This window comes from Dendropsophus ebraccatus, chromosome 6, assembly GCF_027789765.1.
Source record: "Dendropsophus ebraccatus isolate aDenEbr1 chromosome 6, aDenEbr1.pat, whole genome shotgun sequence".
Taxonomy (NCBI): Eukaryota; Metazoa; Chordata; class Amphibia; order Anura; family Hylidae; genus Dendropsophus; species Dendropsophus ebraccatus.
The window spans coordinates 86729875-86753316 of record NC_091459.1 but is presented as its reverse complement, the minus strand read 5'-3'; the positions used below and the strand labels follow the sequence as shown (position 1 = coordinate 86753316).

The 23442-nt window shown below is 40.1% G+C and overlaps 1 protein-coding gene across 1 annotated transcript; it reads left to right on the top strand.

The window, feature by feature from the left end:
- The first annotated feature begins 1477 nt into the window (after nucleotides 1-1477).
- Nucleotides 1478-22081, top strand: BOK (BCL2 family apoptosis regulator BOK). The gene is made up of 5 exons (XM_069973860.1): nucleotides 1478-1738; nucleotides 11724-12032; nucleotides 13469-13597; nucleotides 15310-15473; nucleotides 21143-22081. Exons 2-5 carry the CDS (start codon nucleotides 11807-11809, stop codon nucleotides 21266-21268), a joined length of 645 nt encoding a protein of 214 aa, XP_069829961.1. The 5' UTR covers nucleotides 1478-1738; nucleotides 11724-11806; the 3' UTR covers nucleotides 21269-22081.
- Nucleotides 22082-23442: the final 1361 nt, after the last annotated feature.

The following is a 23442-nucleotide window of genomic DNA, read 5'->3' as shown; positions in this document are numbered from 1 at the left end:
AAATCCAAGGAAAATAAGTGAAATCCTTGAAAGAGACCATCCAAGGTGAAGCTCTCACTGCCCCTTATGAACAGTGCATTAAAGTTCTACTTATTAATGGGGGAGATTTATAAAAGGGTGTAAAATAGACACTGGTGTAAACTGCCCACAGCAACCAATCACAGCTCAGCTTAAAGCTCTGGTAAAATGAAAGCTGAGCTGTCATTGGTTGCTATGGGCAGTTTACACCAGCGTCTATTTTACACCCTTTTATAAATCTGGGCCTAGAATCAGAGGAGGGGGAGGGTTAGATGGGATCATCACTATGCTCCCTACTAAAAACAACATCTACATGATGGCTGTATGTCCCCTTCCAGAGGCCAACTTATAGTTTTATTAGCTTCCTCTCGAAACTGTCCTTCTATTCATGAGATCATACATTTTGACTGCAAGCCCCATTGGGCACAGGGACAAAATAAGTAGTCAATGGCTGAACTAGTCAATCATTCTCTCTATCTATGGTGAAGCACAGGATGCTTTGTATAAGCATTTGAACTGTCTTTATTTTCTCCTTGCACCTCCTACTCCTTGGAGCCTGGCCAAGACAAGGTGCACCTTTTACAATTACCCTGTGATTCATTCATCGTTCACTTTTAGATCATTGATCATTGTAATGATAGTTGTTGAATGTAAATAGATAAAAAATAAACAATTACCTACAAACTGCAGTTGGTGGACATATTGGTAAATGCTTATAGGAACATGTATATATATGTTCATAGTACATGACTCTCACAAGAGCCATAATTAGGCAACCATACGCTGCCTGTGACAATCACTGTTCGAATGGATCATGCTTAATCTTTCCATGTAAATGCACAATTGGGCACATAAGGTAAACTGTAACATAAGGGAGACAGTGACCCACCACCACCAACAACAACACTGATGACAACATTGTCCATGAGAAAGTCCATGGGACTCATAACTGAGCCAAGCAAACAGCTGGCACAACATGATTAATTCTTAATTTCCGTCCCTACCATGCCTCTTGAGAAATGGCGCCCTCGATAGATTACTACCCTGTATCTCGTCCCTGACTTGAGGTTGTGCTTTTACTGTGTCATTGCATCTAGGTGCCCGTCCTGATGCCTAAAGTCACACAAGCTGCCATTTACAGTTAAAGACATATTCCACATTATTCCATAATTTCTTTATAGAAAATGATTGGGAAAACTAAAATTGCAATAGACTCTTATATCTATCTCTGATCTGTCAGCCAGCTGAAGCTACAAACAAAGGAAGAACACTGAGTCCTGACTATATGTGATAATAAGCTAGCCGCATGATGGAACTGCAATTAGTACATTGAATAATTGCACCAGTTGGGAAACCCGGCTGTAATTGGCATCTATGGCACCTTTACGCAGCAGTGTTATTCCCTCCTCCATTGCATTCTTGCTATTTTCCTTAGAAGGATAAAGCCTGCTCACTCCCTCCTTCCTCCCACTCCCTCCTCCTGTCTCAAAGCTTCTGGTTATGCTTGCTTGTGCCAGACCAAATGCATAGTGAGTACTGAGGAACAAGATCTGCCGCAGGAGCCAGTAGTCAAGGAGGGGAAGAAGCTCAGTGAGAACTAACAGCAGGAGGAAAACCGCACTGAGGTAGCAACAAAGGGACAAGAACAAGAGATTCAGCTCCTTAGAGTCATTGGTACCTGGAGAAAGGTGCAGACAGTGACTTCTACACCAGTGCAGGGGTAAGTAATTGTGACTTTGTACTCCTTGGTTTATTTTCTTCTTATACTATTGTTAGTAGTATATTTATGCCGCAGAGGTGAATGAATTGACTTTCCTTTCCACGTTCCAAATGTGAAAGTCAGTAAGACTGTATTACGTCCAACTAATTTCTGAGTATTTATTACATGACGCTATTCACAGCACAGGTGTAATGTATGAGATTAGAGTAATATCCCTAAAAAGATGTTTATAATGGATCAACAGCTGGGAATAACAACAACAAAACATTTCCACCTATGAATGTACGCTTCAGGAAACCTATCCGACATGTGATTGATTTGATTGGTTGGGCGATGTGAGGATACTATGTGCCATGCCTGTAAAACACCATCTGATTTTATTTTTTTTTTTTAATTTAAAGTTTTTTTATTTTCAAAGACAAGAAAAGAAAGTATACAATACAAATGGGAACTCAGGACGGCAAGTCCCTCTGGGGGGTAGGGGTAAATACAAGGAATGATGTAAATGCACAGAATGCAATCGTAATCGTGAACTGTAACAAAGAACAGTAGGAATGTCAGCTTCCGTAACATAGAACTAGAAAAAAACGGGATCAGTATTCCGGTTGATCTCAGCATAAGTCATTACAAAAACAATGTACTATCATATGCAAGCTGTACTGCAGAGATAGTAGAGACAGAAGCAAGAAGACGACAAACAAACACACCGGACAGGAGAGGACAAGACAACAAGAGGATCATAAAAGAGAGGCTGTCCCTAGCGGCAAAAGAGGGGGGGGGGGCACCCTTCGGGCAACTAGGGATAGAAGGACGGTTTCAGGCCGTGGCGGTTCTATAAGAATCAGAATCCAGGAATAGGAGCCATTGGCCCCAAGTGGCCGTGTACCTCTTCACTGCTGCCGGGGTAACAGCAATGAGGTCCTCCATGTGATGTGTCTGGGCTATTTCCGCAAACCATTCGTCAATAGTCGGAGGGTCGACGGATTTCCATTTCCGAGGGAGGACTGACTTGGCAGCTTGGAGCAGATGGCGTGCCAGAGATTTTTTGAAGCGCGACTGGGCTGTGGGGAACATGAAAAGCAGTGTCGCTTCAGGGGTATTAGGGATAGTGATGCCGGTAATTTCCTTAATGAGGCGCAAGACCGTGTGCCAAAATGACCGCAATTTGGGGCATCCCCACCAAATGTGTGTCATGGTGCCTCCCACGCCCCCACAACGCCAACAAATGTCAGGGACCAAGGGGTACCAGCGATGAAGGGCAGCTGGAACCCGGTACCAACGGGACAAAATCTTATAACTGGTCTCCTGTGTCTTACATGCCATAGTAGCTTTGTGAGATAGATAAAAGGCCTTTGACCATTGTTGAGGCGTAAAAGTTTTTCCCAATTCTGTCTCCCATGCCGAGCAGAAGGAGGGCAGATGGTCCAGTCTAGAGGAGAGCAACAGTTGATAAGAGAGAGAGATGGCATGTGGGGGACAGGAAGGCGCCACACAACACCATCTGATTTTAAATGGATGGATACGGGGATATTCATTGTGATTGACAATTGCACCAACTAAGAAATCACCACAGAATAATAATCCTCAGAAAAGATTCTTAATAAAAATCCAAGTAATGGCGCATGTGAAATCTGACATTTAGTTGTATTTTGTGTTTGAGTCTTTGAGGAAGAAAACAACCCATAAATCTGCACTGGTGCTCTACAAGCTGAGGGACTACTACCAAATACTAAGCAAACGCACTACCTAGACCACTATTGATTCCTAAGCAAAAGGACTACCTAGTACAATAGACTACATATCTTGTAAAAGCTACAGCTTGATTTATACCCTGTATAGATGTCCCCTGTCATATAGTGTACCATATATTGCCTAATGAATACAAACAAACACAGTGTACAAAACCAACCAATCAATAAGCAAATATGCCTTCTGAGGGCACTAAATGTAGGATTAAGGGGGCAAGCTGGGTGCCCAGGCTATCCTATAAGTCGTGACAGGTGATGCACCCTTTGCTAGCAGACAGGTTGCACACCCCTAAAGTCACACCTGACTGTAAGGGCCGTATGATCGTTCGAAAAATCGTTAGATTGTTTAGTTTTAAAGGATAATCATTTGTAATAGCAGGCAACGATTAAGCGACCAATGAGAAATTGTTGATTGATTGTTTGATAGAATCTGGACCTATTTTCATCGTTGATAGTTCACGAATCATTTGAACATTGTTCGGTGTAATAACATGTCTGGTCCGGTGTAATAACACGTCTGGTCTATCAGCCAGGAATGGACGAGCTCAAGAATAAGCGCAAGTAACGGTCATCGTCCTGTGTAATGGGATTAACGATTAAACATCTATAGTCATAGTGGTCAACTGAGATCGTTTATCGTGGCTTAATTAATCGTCCAGTGTAACACCTCCCTAAGTGATCCTTATGTTATGTGGACATCAGAGCACTGTGTCTCAATAGTTAGAATTGTTGCCTTACAACGCTGGGGGCCTGGGTACAAATCTTACCAAAGGGAACATTGCATGGAGTTTGTATGTTCTACCATATATGTGGGTTTCTCTAGACATTGTGGGTTTTAACTCACACTCCAAAAACAAAGATGTACACTTCTGGGACAGACTGTGAGCCCCATTGGGGACAGGGAGTAATTTGAGTTGTATCTAGCTCAGTCCAGTGCTGCAAAATAGGTGGATACTATATACAGTATATAAATAAAGAAACTTAAAAAAAATCCAATAGACCACCCCCCTTATCCAGACTATGTTTTGTGGGATGGATTTTCAGTCCACCATAAATGATGCATTGTGGTCATTTTCCTTGATCGAGACCACCTCTGTAGAAGACAGGTGTCACAGTCACAGTATCATCCTAGTGACCAAACACAGACAACACCTATCCTAAAACTGTCTCTGCTGATGTTATTACAAGGGCGACACATTCCAATGTGAGTCATTCCTCTTACACTGCCATTATAATCTGCACATTTGAATATATTATAAAACAATAGAAATACTTGGTTGTAATGTTTGATACTGTGCCCTATTATGCAATATGTGTACACCAAGCCTTTTTTAAGGGAAAGGTTCCACTACAATTAATTGTGACATAAGGTCCAAAGGTGGATAGGTCAGTTCTTCCTATTGTCAGCTATAATAATAGATAAATGACAGGAGCCCGTCTTACTCAGTAAATTGTTATCTCTATGGAATGCTTATTGTATCATAAAACTACCTGCAGTTCTTTGTAATAGAACATTTGTTCCCAAATGCAAAGCAACAGTTCCCCAATGGTATAAGAATCCTTCGCTATATGAACAGATGTCATCTGAAAAAAGATTCAAGCTTTCCTGTAGCCCGTCAGCTGTCTGATGACGGACAGCTGTATAGATAATAGGACCCCGGGTAACAAGCAGGTTAGTCCTGTAAACTTCTGTAAATGTTCTGACATGGTTAGGACAAATCCCTGATCTATCATGTCATTGTTCCTGCAAGATCCTGATGACGGACGGACAGGCAGACAGATAAATAGATCTTTACGGAAATATTACTATACAGAGAATTAGAACAAACTGTAGAATAAAGCCATCACAGCAGTTAAAAAGTAAAAGGCAATAACTCTCAGTGAAATGTTTTATTTTTTATTTTTTTATTTTCTGCATTGTAGTCACGCCAAGCCTGCCCTAGTTCTGTTTTTATTTGTTTTCTGCTACGCCTTCAGGAGCTACCCCTGTGCATTAGTACAAGGATCATTGGCTTCATCGCTTTCAGCACAATCCTTAGCTGACTTTTTAGTGCATTCCTCTGTGAGCCTCACTTGGCAAGTCACCACATTATGAATATATCAGCTTAATTTTGTCAACATGGATTTATAGGTTTTGCTGTTGAAAAATAGTCACCTCCTCTTAAAGGGATAGTTCACAAAAAAAAAAATAAAATCAACTGGTCCCAGCAAGAAGGAGAGCTTTGTAATTCTCTTCTATTACTGTTCATAATTTACTTCTATCTGACACAGTGCTCTCTGCTGACACCTCTGTCCATGTCAGGAACTGTAGGAGCAGTAGCAAATCCCCATAGAAAACCTGTCCTGCTCTCCAGACTGGAAAGAATACACTACTTCCTGTAGGACATACAGCAGCTCATAAGTACTTAAAGACTTGAGATTTTTTAACAGATGTAAATTACAAATCTCTGGCACTTTCTGGCACCAGTTAATTAGAATATTTTTTTTTTTTGACAACTACCCCTTTTACCTCTTTGTACACCCCTCCTTTATATACATTATATTGAACATGCTCGCTCAAGTCTAATAATAATGTATTATATAAACTTACAGAATATTATTAGTATGATTTTTGTCATAGATCAGTGCCCCTGAATCTAAGGGCTTATGCACATGGCTATGTTATCAGCCCATATAGTATGGATTTATAAAGTTTCATGCAGGAGGCTAGCCTATAAAATAGCTACCAGGTAAAATGGTCTTCTGTTGTACCTCCATATGGTTTCAATCTCATATGGACGCACAGTGGTTTTTCCTTGTCTCTACTCTTCATTTTAGTAGAAAGTACAACTTATAAAGTGACAATATATCTGTAATGTAGCAGTCCTGGTGCAGCCATACTGTGCTCATACTAATGGAACTGGCAGGTGCATGAGAGTAAGGGTACTATTACACGGAATGATAATCGGCCGAATTGGCCCGATTCGGCCGATTATCGCTCTATGTAATAAATACAACAATCAGCCGATGACAACGATCATCGGCTGATCGTTGATATAGGTTTGGACCTATTTTCGTCGGGTGACGACTGCGCATCGCTACGTGTAATAGCGGTGCGCAGCCGGCAACTGACAATATACATTACCTATCCACGTTCCAGGGCTGCTGCTACAGTCTTCTTCTCCCCGAGTCCTGCGCGGGTGAGGAAGGGGTGAGGAAGTCCAGTTGGGCGGACGGAACGCGTGGGGCTCTCTCCCTTGACACCCCATCACCACCCTGTTACCTTATACCTATGTTGACATCCTGTGGTCTGAATTGATTTTTTTATCACTTCTTTTCATCATTGTTTATCCTATTGGTCACAGTGTGTGTATATATTTTCTGGATATTGTTGATTTAGCACATTACTTGGGCTGTATACTTATATATTGGTGTCTTTATTGTGGTTTACATCTTGCACTTGCACTTTATTTATACAGGGTGTGTGTTATACCTCTATTGGGGTGCCATTGTGGATGGTGCAATACCGGGTACCTCCATGTGTGTCCATTATTTTTAATTGGTTTTAAGTTTATGGGATCATTAGTCTTTAACATTGTACCTGTTCTAATAAAGTACTTTTATTCAACTTTACTTATTTTGGTGTGCTATGGTATTTTTTGGCATAGCTTTCTTTCTTTGATATAGCTACAATTGTTTGTATGCTTACCATCCAGCACCCACTATTATTATTTGGTTGTGCATGTCCCAAATTGTGCTTTCTATAGATCTTGTATATAGTTAAGCAAGGGCGGCAAGGACATCGGTAACGATGACCTTGCAGCCCTTGTTTAACAATTATTGGGCCGTGTAATAGGTCCGGTAAACGAGCGACGATCTAGCAGATCGCTGCTCCTTTACAGGTTTTATCGGGCCCCCATCGGCCCGTGTAATACCACCCTAAACCTAGCATCCCGTATGTAGCCCTAATCTTACATTATCTAAACAATCATCTTTTTCCCCTTTGCGATTATTATTTCAAAGTACAGTAATACCACGGTTTTCGAACGCTTTGGAACTCAAACTGCTTGGTATTCGAACTTTGCTCGGTTTTCAAACGTTTTTCGAACGTTTTTGCTAGCGTGGATGGTAGGTTGTACCAGGAAGTTAAGCAGTGGTGAGGCTTCACATACAGTACAGTGCTGTATAAGACTGCTGGAGTGCATATACAGTGCAGTAGTAGTACAGGCAGTGCACCACCATCTCCCATACATTACAGTGCTTGGATGGGGGGGACGCTATACAGTAAAGGATGGGTGAGGAGTTGGTGACTACTGTACTATAATTGCTGGTTCTGATCAACATTTCTTATGTTTAATGTCCTGTACATTATTTCCTATGGGAAGACACTGCTCGGTTTTCAAACTGCCTTCCGGAACCAATTAAGTTCGAGAACCGAGGTACCACTGTAGTTCAGAGCAAGGAACATCTCCCTTTCACTACACCGAGAACTTGATGAGTTAATAGGGAGCTGAAAATTGCTTAGAGTCCAGAAAGCTTTTTTATTACTCATCTGCTGGCAAAATGTAACTGTCTACTGATTAATGCTATCTAGATGCATCCAGCCAGGAATACTGAGTAGAAAAACAGATCAGAAGTAGAAGCAATCCAGAGCACAGCTGGAGCCTCTTCCCATGGCTGTTCAAGTGATTGGTGTAACATGTTATTCATTTTACAGTCTTTAACTGCTAAGCTACAACAGCTCTTAGGGTGGCCATCCACCAATCGACTGAGCCCTGGTGACCACAGGCTATTACCACTAACTGCTGGAAAACCATGGCAATTAGGTGTAAACCATATTGGTTACTGTGGTTTGTCAATGTTGTGTATGGGTAGCCTTAAGCTGGCCAGACACTTAGCTGGTGGCCGAACACTTGTCTTTTTAGCCCTCCATTGAGATACCAACTTGGCTCAGCCAAATGTGCATGTGGGGAAGAGGAAGTGAACTGCTGACAGATATCTCTGACACAAAAATTGGGCTTGCTAAAATCCATTACTTCTCCCCATGAAAAAAAATCGGGACACCCTCTAACAAATTAGATGCGGTGCCAAACAAATGGGCACTTAGGAAGAGATTTGTCATACTGGTGTAAACAAGAATTGTCTTAGTTGCCCCCAGCAACCAGTGAAATCTGATTGGTTGCTAGGGGCAACTTAGACAATTCTACTTTACACTAGTTTGATAAATCTCCCCCTTAGTTTTGCCTAGCAGTTCTGCAAATTTGTTTAAAGATTCTGGGGGCATCGGCACCCCATTGATTGATCGTTAGGTCGTCCAGGCAGCCCATAGAAGATAGTGGCGGTCTGCTGCCACGGCCATAACAGCTGAGTACGGCCGATAATGGCCTTTACTGGCTAAAATCATGTGGCAACATCCAGATCAATCTGTAGATCTACTCAGATAAACTAATAGTAATAAATAACACAATCAAAAGTACTGCACTGCTATCTAATTCAATAGATAAAGCAATAGAAAAAATAATTGCTTGATGGCAGCACATCTACCCATGTAATAGAAGATGCTGCTGACAATATTGATCATGAATGTCCATAGAATCCACTGATCATTTCTGTACTCTTTTATTCCCAACCATTGTACCATGTCTATTTGACTTGTTCATCTCCTATAAATGGACAGCTATCTCACTGTGTGAATGTATGGCTGAATCTTCATACGTTTAGTTTGCTTTATATATTTCCATCAATAGTCTCTGACTATTCAGCTACAAATATCAAAATGCCATAAAAGCTGTAAACTAGCAGTATGATGCCACATGCAGAGCCATAGCTTGGAGAACCCCCTGTACATGAATAATATATATGTAGCATTGATTGCTTCCTGGTGAACAGCCGCTCTGTGTTGTACCGTGATCTAGGGATTATATGATGTGCTAGAGATATACTGTATACTCTTCCTTTCAAAGGAATCAGTGTAGTGGGCGGCAGACATGTAGAGTGGAAATTGAGAACATACAGGAAAAAGTGGATATTAAAGAAAAACATTTTTTTTTAAAAGGGTTTTTATGGTAGACCATATGAGAATTACCCAGAATGTGTTTGTCCTGATCACTGGAAATGCGCTTTTACACATTTGGCATCCTGTTCATTGTTCCTTTCCATTGCCACCTTCAGCCGAGGCTTTAACAAGAAATCAGTGGAATCTGCCAAGAAAAATCTTATTTCACAGAAAAATAATTTATCTATAATGATGCATCCCCTGCAAAAAGAAAAAAAAACCTTTGCATTGTAAAATATAAAAGGGATGTTTTTAGGACGTTTTAAAAGTAATTCTGAATAAGTTACAGGAACTTCCATTGCCTATTGTGACCTTTAGGGTTAATGAGAAGGAATATCAGAGGAAAAAGAGGCAATAAAAGTGGAGGCCTGTTTTGGTTCATTTGTGGGGCTCCCTCCCTGCTGACACTTGTGGCCTTATCAACCAGGACATAAAGCAAGTGAGGAAGACCTCAGAGTAGATACAGGAAAATGCTGGAAAGCAAAGATAACACATCTGTACAATAGAAAGAGTGTAAGATGGAAGTGCAGTCAGTTCGTTCATCCTTTCTTTAGAAAGCACCTGGAAATTCTACAATAAAACAAAGCAGTGCAGGGATTTATATGTGATACGTTTTATCACAGCTTTTTGATATATTTTCACAAATGTTTACTATTCACAAGACAACAATTTACTGTCAGCAAGCACCCTTGTTAAAATTTCCCATCTGAAACTAAGTATTATTGTGGTATGCCAGCAAACTGGTAAAACGGTATCCCAACATATACTGACTTATATACCGAGCCATGTGTTTTACTAATTATAATCACAATTATAAAGTGAATTACATAGTAATAAAATATTACCAGAGCTACACATGGCCGGTCATGCATGTGACCACAGCATCCACCCCATGCTCCAACATGTTTTTACCCCATGGCTTCCTCAGGTGGCTCTAGGCCATATCCATTAATTTAAATAAGCCATATATAGTCCACTAAAGACAGTTCATTTTTAAGTATGTAGTTCTTCTTTTTTAGGATTCAGAAGTGTGGCCACCTGTGTTTTTGGTAGTGTCATGTGCGTCTTATCTTCTACAAAGCCACAGCTGAAGCCTGCTGGGTATAATGGCATAACAACAAGACATCCTTGGCATCAACCATATAGTAGCAGGCTGAGCCAAAATGCTTATTCCAGTGCTGCTGGTTTGCCACAGACAGTAAAAAAAGCGTTTATAGCTAGTAATAAAATACATGTAATAGAGATACTGTAGGTCATTTCACTGCTATAGGGCTAGCTGTTGACCTATGTCCCCATTGCTTACCAATTTCTTTCTATCTTTATAGATAAAGGACAATCTACGGCCTTCACTGGGATGGGTAGAAAGTCTGAATCCCAAAGTGTGTGCCAGGAGTGTAGTGTATATAATTTATGACCAAAAGAAGTAAGAATGACAGGGGTTAACTATGACCACCATAACTTGTTGTGTTATTTTCTGCATCTTTTAGGCCTTAGTAGGAATGTAGGGCACTTAGTTAAGACAGCTATAGAAAGATACTAAAGCAGGGCTGACAGTCTGACATAAACACTTAACTTTCCCAGAACATGGACAATCCAAAAATAACTTTAGCAGAATCATGTTCCACTTGTTAGCTATTGCCTTAAGTACTAAGAGTGACAGCGAACATTACTAATGGAGCCAAAATATCATCATAGCTGGGGGTGGTGGTGAGGCCATGGCTGTCAGCAAAACAAACAAGAAGACGGGATATTTAACATCTTCAGCGAGAGTGGGTAGAATTACAGTGTTCATCGTGAGAAACATAGTCGTCCTTATAGGAAGCTGCCAGTCTATATACAAACACCCCAGTCCATATACAAACATACTGTATACTGGCTAATCTCAATATTGAGAGGTGAGGGTGCACTTCCCCCTGACACACACAGCCTTATCAACTGGGACAAGAAAGGAATTGAGGAAGACCTCAAAATCCATACAGGAAGATGCTGGCAAACAAAGATAACACATCTGTACAATAGAAAGAGTGTAACATGGAAATGCAGTTGGTTATTTCATGTGTTCTTTATCCAGCATCTTGAAATTCTGCATTCAATAAAACAATGCAACACAAGGATTTGTATGGATTACCTGGGGACAGGGAACTACAGACTGTACTTACGTGAACAGAGACAATAACCCATATCATTTATTATCTTTCCACAGTTTAATTTAGGTAAGAAACCTTTCTTCCCAAGCAATGATGTTCATGTGAATGGAGGACAACTGGGAAGTCCCGGACTGTAAGCATGGAGATGCTACGTCGCTCATCTGTGTTTGCTGCAGAAGTTTTAGAAGTTTTTGACAGGTCCCCCACTGATAAGGAGCTGGTGGCACAAGGGAAAGCTTTATGCAGAGACTATATCCAGGCCCGACTTCAGCGTGCTGGCCTTGGATGGAGCAAACCTGAACATGGCATCTCTCCTACAGCAGGTGGACGTATGGCGGAGGTGTCAGCAACCTTTCTGAGACTAGGTCAGTATTTGTTATAATTATAATATCTAATAGCTGGGATATTGGAGGAGATTAATCACTTTGCACAGCCTCACAGGTAGCAGTTAAGTTTATCAGCCACCACTGCTTTTCTGAACATTTTTACTCATGTGAGCACTTTTTTTTTCTCACTTTCCTTTCCTTTTCCTATTTTCCTTTGAAGAATATACAGACATAACATAGATTGAACAATGAGTATGAACTGCAAGCAAGATTATTTGTACAATCTGTACAAGATTTATTTTCATGAATAACCACAATTCTAATAAACTGTAAAAGTCCAGGAATGTTAGCAGGACACTGGGAAGTACAACATCTCCCAACCTTACTGTATGTGCTATCCACTTCTACTGCTTTATGGTTTACAATGTGACTGTTTTACTTATCCAGTGGGACATAAACCAGACACCTGTCTGAGGTTGATTTAGCTGATGTTTGTGAATATTTTCTACAGGATATTAACGTTAATGTTCATACATTCAACCTCTAGTCTTCACAGTGTTCCTGGGTCTGGTCTCACTCATGTTCTTAAAGGAAACCAATCAGCCCAATTGAGCTCATTTGGTTCTGTGCAGCACTGTATAAAGCTCCTGTGCAGCTCGTGACTAGAGATGAGCGAACCAGCCGGATTTCTGGTTCGTATGAATCAGGAATCTCGGCGGCTGACTCCCACTGTCTGTTCCCTCCGTGCAGCGGGTGGATACATCGTAAGGAACGCCTAGAAAACTGGGATACAGCCAATGCCAATGGCGAACGATCAACGAGGATTTGAGAACATGTTGAAAGATCAAAATGAATGATTTCTCGCTCGTCGCTTGATCATTCGCTGTATTTACACGGAATGATTATCATTCAAATGCGATGGTTATCGTGCAAATTTGGACGATAATTGTTCCGTCTAAAAGGACCGTAAGGCTAAAGTCACAAAGGCATAAATCAATTTTATACCTGCAGCATGCTCATTTTGTTGTGGAAATTTGGGGTATTTTCTCTGCAGCAAAACCTGCATATACCACATGTGCCTTATGCAGTGGACTCCCAGTGGATCTGCTTTAAGATCCACACTGGAAACTTTTCACTGCACATCAGCCTGGCTAATGGGGCCTTTACATGGGGAAGGTTAGCAATAAATCAAGAGTGTCGTTTTATTTCCCCCTCTAATCGTAGAAATTGTAATGAATCTTGCGACAGTGAAGCCACATCTTCTTTTATCCAATGCCACACCCCTACTCTATATATACTTCTTGTTTACATACCACAATTACAGAGAAGTGGTAATACAATAACAGCATAATATAGAATACCACCCGATTGAAAAACTTCCAGAACTCTAGGAGGAAAGTATATGTGTGCTGTTACATTGTCTTGAGCCGAATGTTTAGTGATAACAATTTCCCATTATTGTTATTGCATTGCAGGGGATGAGCTTGAATATATGAGGCCGGCTGTCTACAGGAACATTGCCCGACAGCTGAACATTTCCCTCAGCTCAGAGTCTGTTCTGTCTGATGCATTCCTTGCAGTTGCTGCAGAGATATTCTCAGCAGGTACCAACTTACAGTACATGTGGTGGTGGAAATCATATGTAGTTCTTTAGGGGATTCACGTATGTCCAGTCTTTATTCACATTTCTTGTTACAATGACATACCCTACATTCATTCGGCTTCTGCATGTCTTGTGTCCTTTAAACTAGGGCACACGTTTTTAGCTGCAGCAACTATGAATATATGGTACATTATTGCTGCAGGGAAAGCATTGGAAGACCAGCAAAGAATCGGTGCTGGAATGACAGGGGTTTCAACAGATGTGCAACCATATTACTGTGGTTACACTAATTTATAACACTCACAGACAAGCTCTTTCTTTTTATATTGAAATAATCACCTAATATACATCTGTGGTATTGCCATATGGTTTTTAGGATTTCTGCTTGCTGACATTATATGCGAATTGTTACTGATTACTTCCAATGGATAAAAATCCGGCCTAGATATACAAAACCTTTATAATCACATTAAATCATTAGAGCTTGGGGAAAATATGCTGCCTTTTATATTTTCAAAATACATGAACGCTCAACCAAGCCGAGCATGCATGTGCATGGAGCGGTGGGGCAAGATAGCTGATGTATGGCCAGTTTCAGTAAAGTAAATAGTTGTTTCCAACTCAAAGACAGAAAACGGAGGTCATGAAAACCATGAGGAATCAATGAGAATTTAGTAGAGAATGAGGAATCAATACAGACTAACAACCAGTTGAATCATATGTCATAGTTTATGTCCATCAATATTTACATTGTCTTTTTATTAGACCTCACATGGTTCCTTGCCTATGCAATGCATGTCTTGCATTCTGGTAGAGGTAGTATAGCTACACAGAATTTATCAGCGTTCAATTTCTCAGCTTACCTAGGGTTCCAGGGATGTGTGTAGCAAAATCCAAGTAGCAGCTACTAGAAATAAGGCTCTGGATGTAAATGGTCTGTAATACATATTTCACATGCAGAAAGGAACAAGTTTTGCAATGTATTACAAGACTCAATATAAAATACTGTGCAATTGACCATTTTAGCAGACGCAATATTACAGGTACACATACGTGTGGACAGGTATATTTCTGTATGATGCAATATATTAAAATTAATTTTAGAACATAAAGTGCAGTTGGCACCCACAATACTAGAGTCCATTGGGGTTCCAGGCTGCCTTGGCAGGCTGGTTTTCTAATCTGGACACATTACTTTTTTTCTCCCTGTGCTGTATTATAGAGTATATCTATGTCATGCTTAACTGAAACCAGCGTCCATGGGATTCTGACCATGTGATTAGTCTTATGTAATTGGTGAAGCCATAAAGATGTAATTGCCTCCTAACTCCCTATCATGGCATTCTATCTGAAATACAGTATGAGCAATACCCTACACAGTCCTTGCTTATGACTTTCCGCAAGTCTACAAAGTCATACTAGCAAACTGGCTACAATTTAAGCTCATTTTAGTTAGAAGGTATTCCTGGGCATGGTGCCATATTCCAGAAGTGCCTTCAACAGTATGACATAATGGATTTAAACAGAATAGTGGAATGTATACATACAGTATCAACAGTGATTCTTTATTAATACGCTCATGCAAAAAAACTTAAGGCATTGTTTTCCCTTGGAATAGTTTATAATATGTAGTATCTCCTGAATGTTTCATAGTTAAGTCATAAGATAAAGTGCTCTATGTTTCATGTATGTTTTTTCCAATTGCTTTTGCAGGGATTACATGGGGCAAGGTGGTCTCACTGTATGCAGTGGCTGCTGGACTTGCAGTGGACTGTGTAAAGCACTCTCAACCGGCACTGGTTCTGACCATTGTAGACTGTCTAGGAGAATTTATACGCAAGACTTTGGTCACATGGCTGAAGCGCAGAGGAGGATGGGTAAATATGTCATTGTCATTACATTCTGGGAATATCTTTAATGCAAGTCCACTCCCACTCCATGCATTCAAATCAATAGTTCTGTTGTAATCTATGTGCAAGTATTCTTCATTGTCTCATTTATTCTCGGCCTACTGTTTTGCATTTAAAGCTTCTAATATACCAAATATTTTAAATAAGATTATTTGTAAAAGTTTTTTCATTTTATTTTTTTTTTATTTTAAATGGGTGGATACAATATAAGGGTGTGTTCAGACTATGTAAGAACGTCCGGTCTGCAGTACCGGGATGATCTTTGCAGCCACAGAGTTCTGATGCGGGCGCATCCATGCGCGCCTGCATCAGAACTCTCCACTGCACACTATGGAGCAAGCGGCTGCAGCCGCGCGCTCCATAGTGTGCACTGACAGGGTTTTCTACGGCCGCTATTCATTGAATAGTGGCCGCAAAAAACTGACATGTCAGTTGTTTGCGGCGCCACTAGGGATTCCGGCCAGAGCGTATACCATGTGTATACGCTCTAAACGGGATCCCATAGACAGCAAGGTAACATATATTTTTGTAATAATTGGTTTCACGAAAATATACGTTGTGTGAACATAGCCTAAAGAAGGGGAAACTATTCTACTTTATATTCAGAAAATGTGTATTATTATAGCGGGAACAATATAGCAGAGTCATAACGTAGTTTTCATGTAAGCAATGTATCACATGTATAACTTATAGACAATTAAATATTCATTATTCAAAATGATGACACATTCATTTCACCTCTTCTTGGAATAGATTCACAGAATACCAATAAATTATTATGCAGTTTCACAAGTTTCACATAAGGCAGAAATGTCACAATACGTCATTTGGGTTTCCTACTACAAATAATTAGATGACTCACTCCAAGCACTTATTCATTAGTATATAATTCTTTGTACTTCTGTTCAGGCTTTCATGTATCAAGTGGATACATGTTATACAGTACCAGCATATTCAGCAGCAGTTTAATATAATGACGTATTAGCAATCATGCGTAATGCCAAAATATTACACTTATATGGGCAAATGATCAGGGCCCTGAAATTTCATCTCAATCTACCTTATAGTATATGCTTGGTGAGAAGGAGGGTTGATATACTTCTCCAATACAGTGAGCAACTGAAGTGTAACAGAATGATGTATTACATGCCTCCTGTCAAACCTGTACCATATGTTTAGTGGGTCCATGGAGGGGGGGGGGGGGGTAAAAGCACTGTTTTGGAAGCCTGGTTTTTTTTTTTTTTACTGCTTCCATGCATTGATGGTTGCGTAGGGTGGTTAGAGTCCGCAGGTAAGTTTGGGCCCCCTATTTGCCTGGACCCCTGAAATACGTTTGATATGTACTGCCTGATAGCAGTTCTATCTGTCAATAAAAGAAACTGGCAGCACAGAGGATACATTATATATATATACAGTGGTACCTTGGTTTAAGAGTAACTTGGTTTAAGAGCATTTTGATTTAAGAGCTCACAGTTTTTCAAAATTGTGACTTGGTTTAAGAGCATTGCTTTGGTTTAAGAGCTCCTTGTACTGGGTAAGAGGGCGAGTGGAGGAGGGGCATGCTGCATAGCGGGGTCTACAGTACTGTACTATGACCAAGGAAGTCTCCCTCACCTTCCAAATCATAGCAGATCCACTTCAGGCTGGGGCTCACATCAGGGGACAGGACTGTGGAGGTAATCTCTCCATAGCTGTAACCCCTCTCTCCCCGGACAGAGAGCGCTGCATGTATGTGCCCACATCTGTCCTGCTCATTCCTTCCTGCTCCCTGCAGTCTCTGTCAGCCCTTGTGTTTCCCATCCTCTTCATTACTGTACAGTAACTTATAATATCACATATTCAGCTGTTTCTGAATGTTTGTTTCATCTGTTTCACATGTTATTTAGAATAATAAATCATTATTTTTGGTGTGTGGAACCAATTGTCTGCATTTCTATGATTTCTTAGGGGATAATTTGCTTTGGTTTAAGAGTGGATTTGGATTACAAGCACGGTCCCGGAACGAATTATGCTCGTAATCCAAGGCACCACTGTATATATATATCACTGTTCTCACTGTGTTGGACATTCAAAACCTGTAGAAGAGAAACTGTAGCAATTTTATAGCAACAAAATAAAAAATATAAGCTTCGCAGCACAATGTGTTGGTTGGTAAAATAAAGCACGTGATTGAATCCATAGCAATAGATTAAATGGGAATACCCCTTTAAATATGCTTGGTTACCTTATGCTTTACCTTCTACCCTCAATGTGCACCCTTATAATATAAAAGAGTAATATGTGTTGAAACTGTGGATTCTTCTAGATAGCAGAGTCTCTTCATCAACTCTGATCAGTTTTGATATATTTCCAGTTTGGCAGCTATTTGAACTATTTGCCGCCCACGCCGATCTGTCACTGCATCTGTACATGGCCTACCATGTGGATTGCAAAATATCTCATCATAATTTACAAACTCTAACTTTATGCAAATGCTTGCACACAAATACAGCAGCATTTCATTTATTCCTTGACTGATGCCAATAGACATGTCATATTTGTTGTCAAATCCTCCTGAAAAAGCATAGCTATAGCCTCTAAACCACCTGACCACCTGGTCTTTGTGGTGTCACTCACCAATGGTTTGATGGTGAGTCACCATTATGTACTACATCGGCCTAAATTTACCAACAAAAGATTGAGCAGACTCCATGCAGCCTTCCAGGTAGCCATGTATAAACTTGGTGGAGGCTATCCTAGAAAAAAAGGGGTGCCAAAAGTTTGTTCTACTTGTGGAGAAAGTTCACAAATATTCTTCCTGGTATTCGGAATGGCAAACACTGTGTGATGCCTTCATAACCTATGTCTCTCTCTGATAAGGAGAGGAAAAAACAATACTACAAATGTGCTACTGCCGCCCCACATTATGTCCTTGTGAACTCTATTCCCCTTTTAATCCATGTCCGTCAGTTTATTGGAAAGCTTGGAAAACCCCTTTAAGGATTTTTTTTACATTTTATATACTTTTACCATAATTCTAGAATCTTTTGATTCCCAAGTGGATGTTCACAGCAACAAGTCTTCCAGCTCTCAGAACTAAACATCCTGTTACTGTACACTGTACCCTGCTCACAGTGGTTTCTGGTTTCTAATCTGCTCTGACTATATATCTGTCTTTCCTGTCCACTCAATTTCACTTAAGAATAAGGCCAAAGAAAGCATAAGGAAATTAGTATCAGACCATATTTTAATAATGACTTGAAGTTCAAATTACTCTTAAGCTGGATTAAGAGGTCTGTGACGCAGTTTAAATACCAAGAACTCATTGGGAAATCAAGTCCGGTCTGTGGCTTTCATTCCTGATACCATTTAGATTACTTGGTTTCTGGTTTTCAAATAAAGTTATTTCTAGTTCACAGTATGCCACTCTGAAGAGGCTCACTATAATACCTACAAGTCACAGATGCACATTACAGTTAGCAAAAAGAAAAGCCCAAAACATATGCACAAAATATTGGGAACATATCTACATTGTCATTGCAAAGAACTAGCTAAAATTAGACTATGTTGTGCCTGAGAAGGACATTTGGGAGGACCTCCTAAATATCCTCTTCAGCAACATGTCAGACATAGTATGCGGCTCTAAACCCTTTGAGGACCAGGCCCAAAATGACCCAGTCAACCACGCAAATTTTTGTGTTTTGTTTTTTTCTCCTCCCATTCTAAGAGCTCTAGCACTTTCAGTTTTTTTTTCTACAGGGCCATGTGGGGGCTTGTTTTTTACAGGAATAGTTGTACTTTGTAATGGCGCCTTTCATTTTACCATAACATGTATGATGGGACCCCAAAATTATTATTTATGAAGATATAAATTGGTGAAATCGTAAAAAAAGAATGCAACGTTTGGGGGGTTCCTGTGTCTACGTAATGCACTATATGGTAAAAGTGACATGATACTATTATTCTATAGGTCAGCCCGAACACAACCATATGCAGGTTACTCAGATTTTCTAATGTTATATATATATATATATATATATATATATATATATATATATATTTATTTTTTTTTAATAAAACCTTTTTTTTTTTTTTTTTTTTGCAATTAATTGTTAATAAAATGGGCCTATTGTGACGCTTAGAACTGTTTTATTTTTTCACCTTCGGGGCTGTATGGGGTGTCATTTTTTTCTGCCATGATCTCTAGTTTTTATTAATACCATATTTGTGGGGTGATTTGAACTTTTATTGGTCGAGGGCCACACACACAGACACACACAGAATATTGTGCACAGTTTTGGGCACCAGGAAAGACATAACATAGCTTGGGAGGGTTCAAAGATGGATAAAGTAATAAATGGAATGGATGGACTAAGATGACCAAGGGGTGACCTAATAAAAATGTCTAAATATATCAAGGGGAAATACAGGGATCTCTCCCATAGCCTATTTATACCTAAGACTGTAACAAGGGTTTATGTCTAGAAGAAAAACCTTTCTACACCAACACAGAGCAGGATTCTTTACTGTAAGAGCAGTGAGAGTATAGAACACTCTGCCAGAGAAAGTGAATTCTCTAAAAGTTTAAAAGAGGCCTGGATGCATTTCTCTAGTGTAATAATATTACGGGTTGTAGTCACTAGATTCTGGAGAAGAGTCAGTGATCCAGGGATTTATTCTGATAACAGATTTAGAGTCTGAAAGGAATTTTCTTCCGTAATATGGGGAAAATTAGCTTCTACATGATGGTGTTTTTTTTTCTCCCTTGCTCTGGACCAACATTGCAGCACAATAGGCTGACTGGATAGATGCATGTGTTTTTTATCTTTACAAATTATGTTACTGTGTTATTTATCATGACTTTTTGTACTGGAGCTGGCTTGATCCCCACAGGTTAAAGCGTAACTGTCATTTCAGGGTCATTTTTTTAAAAACATTAAATATCAATAGTACAAGAGATTTTAAGAAACTGTAATAGGTTTTATAAACCAAAAGAGTTTCCTTCTGGACTGAAAAAGCAATCTCCCAGCCTCCCCCCTCACTTCAGAAGAAGCAGGATTTCTGTGTCTATTATGTGGCTATGGAGAGGGAAGGGGCTGTTAGGAGTGACTGAGTACGGAGCAGTCTTGCAAAGCACAACACCCTGCAATCTTCTCTCAGTAAGTTCATACATAAGCACTGACCTTTCTGACCCCTGAATCCAGCGTTTTAGGTGCCCAGACAGTCTAGAAACAGCTGACCTTCATGTCACCTCTTCCTGCTTCCCCATCTCCCTCGGCCCCTCCTCCCTTCATAGGAGATAATAGAGAGAGCAGAACCCGTCTTCACTGGCTTCTCTGTAATGAAGACGTGTTTGCCTGATAATGCACAGATAAGAAGTCAGGGGGGAGGCTGGGAGATTGCTTCTTGAGTACAGAAGAAGGCTTTTTTGGCTGATAAAACCTGTTACAGAGTTTCTTAAACTACGCTTTAGTCCCACTGACATAATACTTCTGCCTGAATAGAGGGCCTCCTTGTCTTTACAAGATGTGTAGACAATCATGTCATAAATCCTGTAAAAAACCGACCCCATTACCAATGTGAATTAAGGCTAAACCATATATATTTGTTTTTATAAAGCTGAATGTATTCTAATTGCTTTCTCCTTTATTTCACAGACTGATGTAACGAAATGTGTCGTCACTACAGATCCCGGTCTAAGATCCCACTGGTTGGTCTCCAGCGCCTGCAACTTAGGTCACTTCTTGAAGGCAGTAATATTTTTTCTTCTTCGAGAGCGGTAAACTCTGCTCATAGTCTATTATCCTGAACTAAATGCAACTTCAATGACAAGTCATTTACTGCCAGACATCGCTTCCATTCATTGTCTGTGTCCTGGTCCGACTGCTGCTCTGCTGTCAACTCCTTGTGGAATAGCCATGTTCACGAGAATGAAAGTTTGGCTCTGATACCAGCTCATAAAGAGACACCAGACAGTGCTGTCCCGTTCCCCCAGTCTCGGAGCTATTCATGTACAGACAGAATTTGGCGCTTTGATTGCTTCCGCCTGCACTTTGAACTCTTTAAAATTAACCCATTATTCTTGTTTTATGGCTGAGCTAAAACCTGTGGATGGACAAAATAATTCAGCTGAGCTGTCAGAAATACTACACAAGTATTAGAGAAACACATGATAAAGGAGCCAGACCTTATGTGTAATATTACTGATCATTGCCCTTTTACCCCAAATCTGTAAGAACATACACCGTATGAATGACACCATTTGTTTTTAAAGAAGTAATACTTTGGTGTAACTTGCTACCTGCAGATGTCACTAGAGGAAGATTGTTACACTGTATACAGTAAGCTTTTGTGTGCCCCCTAGTGGTGGCTGAAGGTATTCAAATATTTATAATTTTACTCTATGGCTATGCAGAACTCTTAGCTAAATTAAAGAGGGGGCATTTATTTTAAGGCATCTGTATTTGCAATACTATGTGACCAGCTGCACAAGCATCATGTATACATTGTGTTTGTTCTATGATATTGGTGAATGACGAATAAGCAAAAAAAGGTAGGCAGGCCATTGCAAGAATTAAACTACAGTAGTTATTTTATTTTAGACTGGTAACTTGAATCTTGAACTGGTCCATTAGATGTATTAGAAAGTCCTTCTGAAGCACTGTATTTGTACTGTGAACATAAGACAGGATAAAGGGGTGCATAGTGGTATTATATGGTTGCAAAAGACAAACCTGAATGTGCAGAGCATATCAAAATCCTCACGAGGGATCTGTTATGTGAACCAATGCTCAAACCAGTAGTCATAGGGCCGGATTGATTGGTATGCAGCCAACTGTGTGCCAAAATTACTACAATTGATCACAGTTCTGTGCAAGTACAGGTGATGCACATGTGTTTTTTTTTGTACTTCACTTGTACGTGTCACAAAAAAGTATTTGTAGTAGACCACATGTGGGTTTAGCCATGTGGTTCTTTTACAGGCCACCTAATGGAAGACATTGTGAAAGGAGGTTGTGAAAAAAATTTGCAATGAAAGCCATACAGTAATGGGAACCTGTCTTGTTTAGCAAAATGTCGCCACAAATTGCTCAATGGGTTTTATTTGCTAAGATTGTCTGGTTTTCAACAACCCTACACATCAACATTTTAGTTTCCCAAACCAACAGATTTATTAATGTGTCTAATTGTTCTTAGTAAATTTGTCAGGATTTTCACATAACAAAACTAAAACCCAACCTTCCCGCTGCACTTAAAGCGGCTGATTGTTGGAATGGAAAACTCGAAAAGAAAAATAATGGTTTGTTTAATAAATATGCCGGTTACGGTAGGTTTTAATGGACACGCCCATGACATTCCCACTTTTTGGTTTAAAGCACAAAATGACGAGTGTGTTGGGTTTCTGGCATTTTTGTGTCACACGCCATTAGTAAATAAGGCAGAACAATAAATCGGCAGGGAAAATGGACACAAGACCGACACTTTTCTGACAGAAGCACATTAGTAAATCAGCCCCAATATGTTAATACTGGACCTATAATCAGAACTAAGATGTTTTTCGGAAATCTGATGTATTTAGGTGATTGTCAAATTTTACATTTTTACTGCATTTTGTAGCTGAATTTGTGCTAAAATAGCAAATAAAACTGCAGCAGAAATGTAACCTATGAACACAGCCTCAGGGGGCTGTATAACTGTAGTATATTCGGATCCCATAGAGACTGCAGCAGGATACCCAGCATAGAGCTGGATGGGAAAGGGTCTGTGAGAAGCCAGAAGGAATCTAGTGGGTGATTATGTCCAATGTAGTTTTCTGTGGGTCAGACTGGTGATCACATGACCCAGTTACAGTGATGAAGTGCATGGATGCAGCCAGTGTCGGACTGGAGTACCTTGGGCCCACCAGGGAATTTAATTCTAGGGGCCCACCCTACATATAGCAGATATAACCAAACCT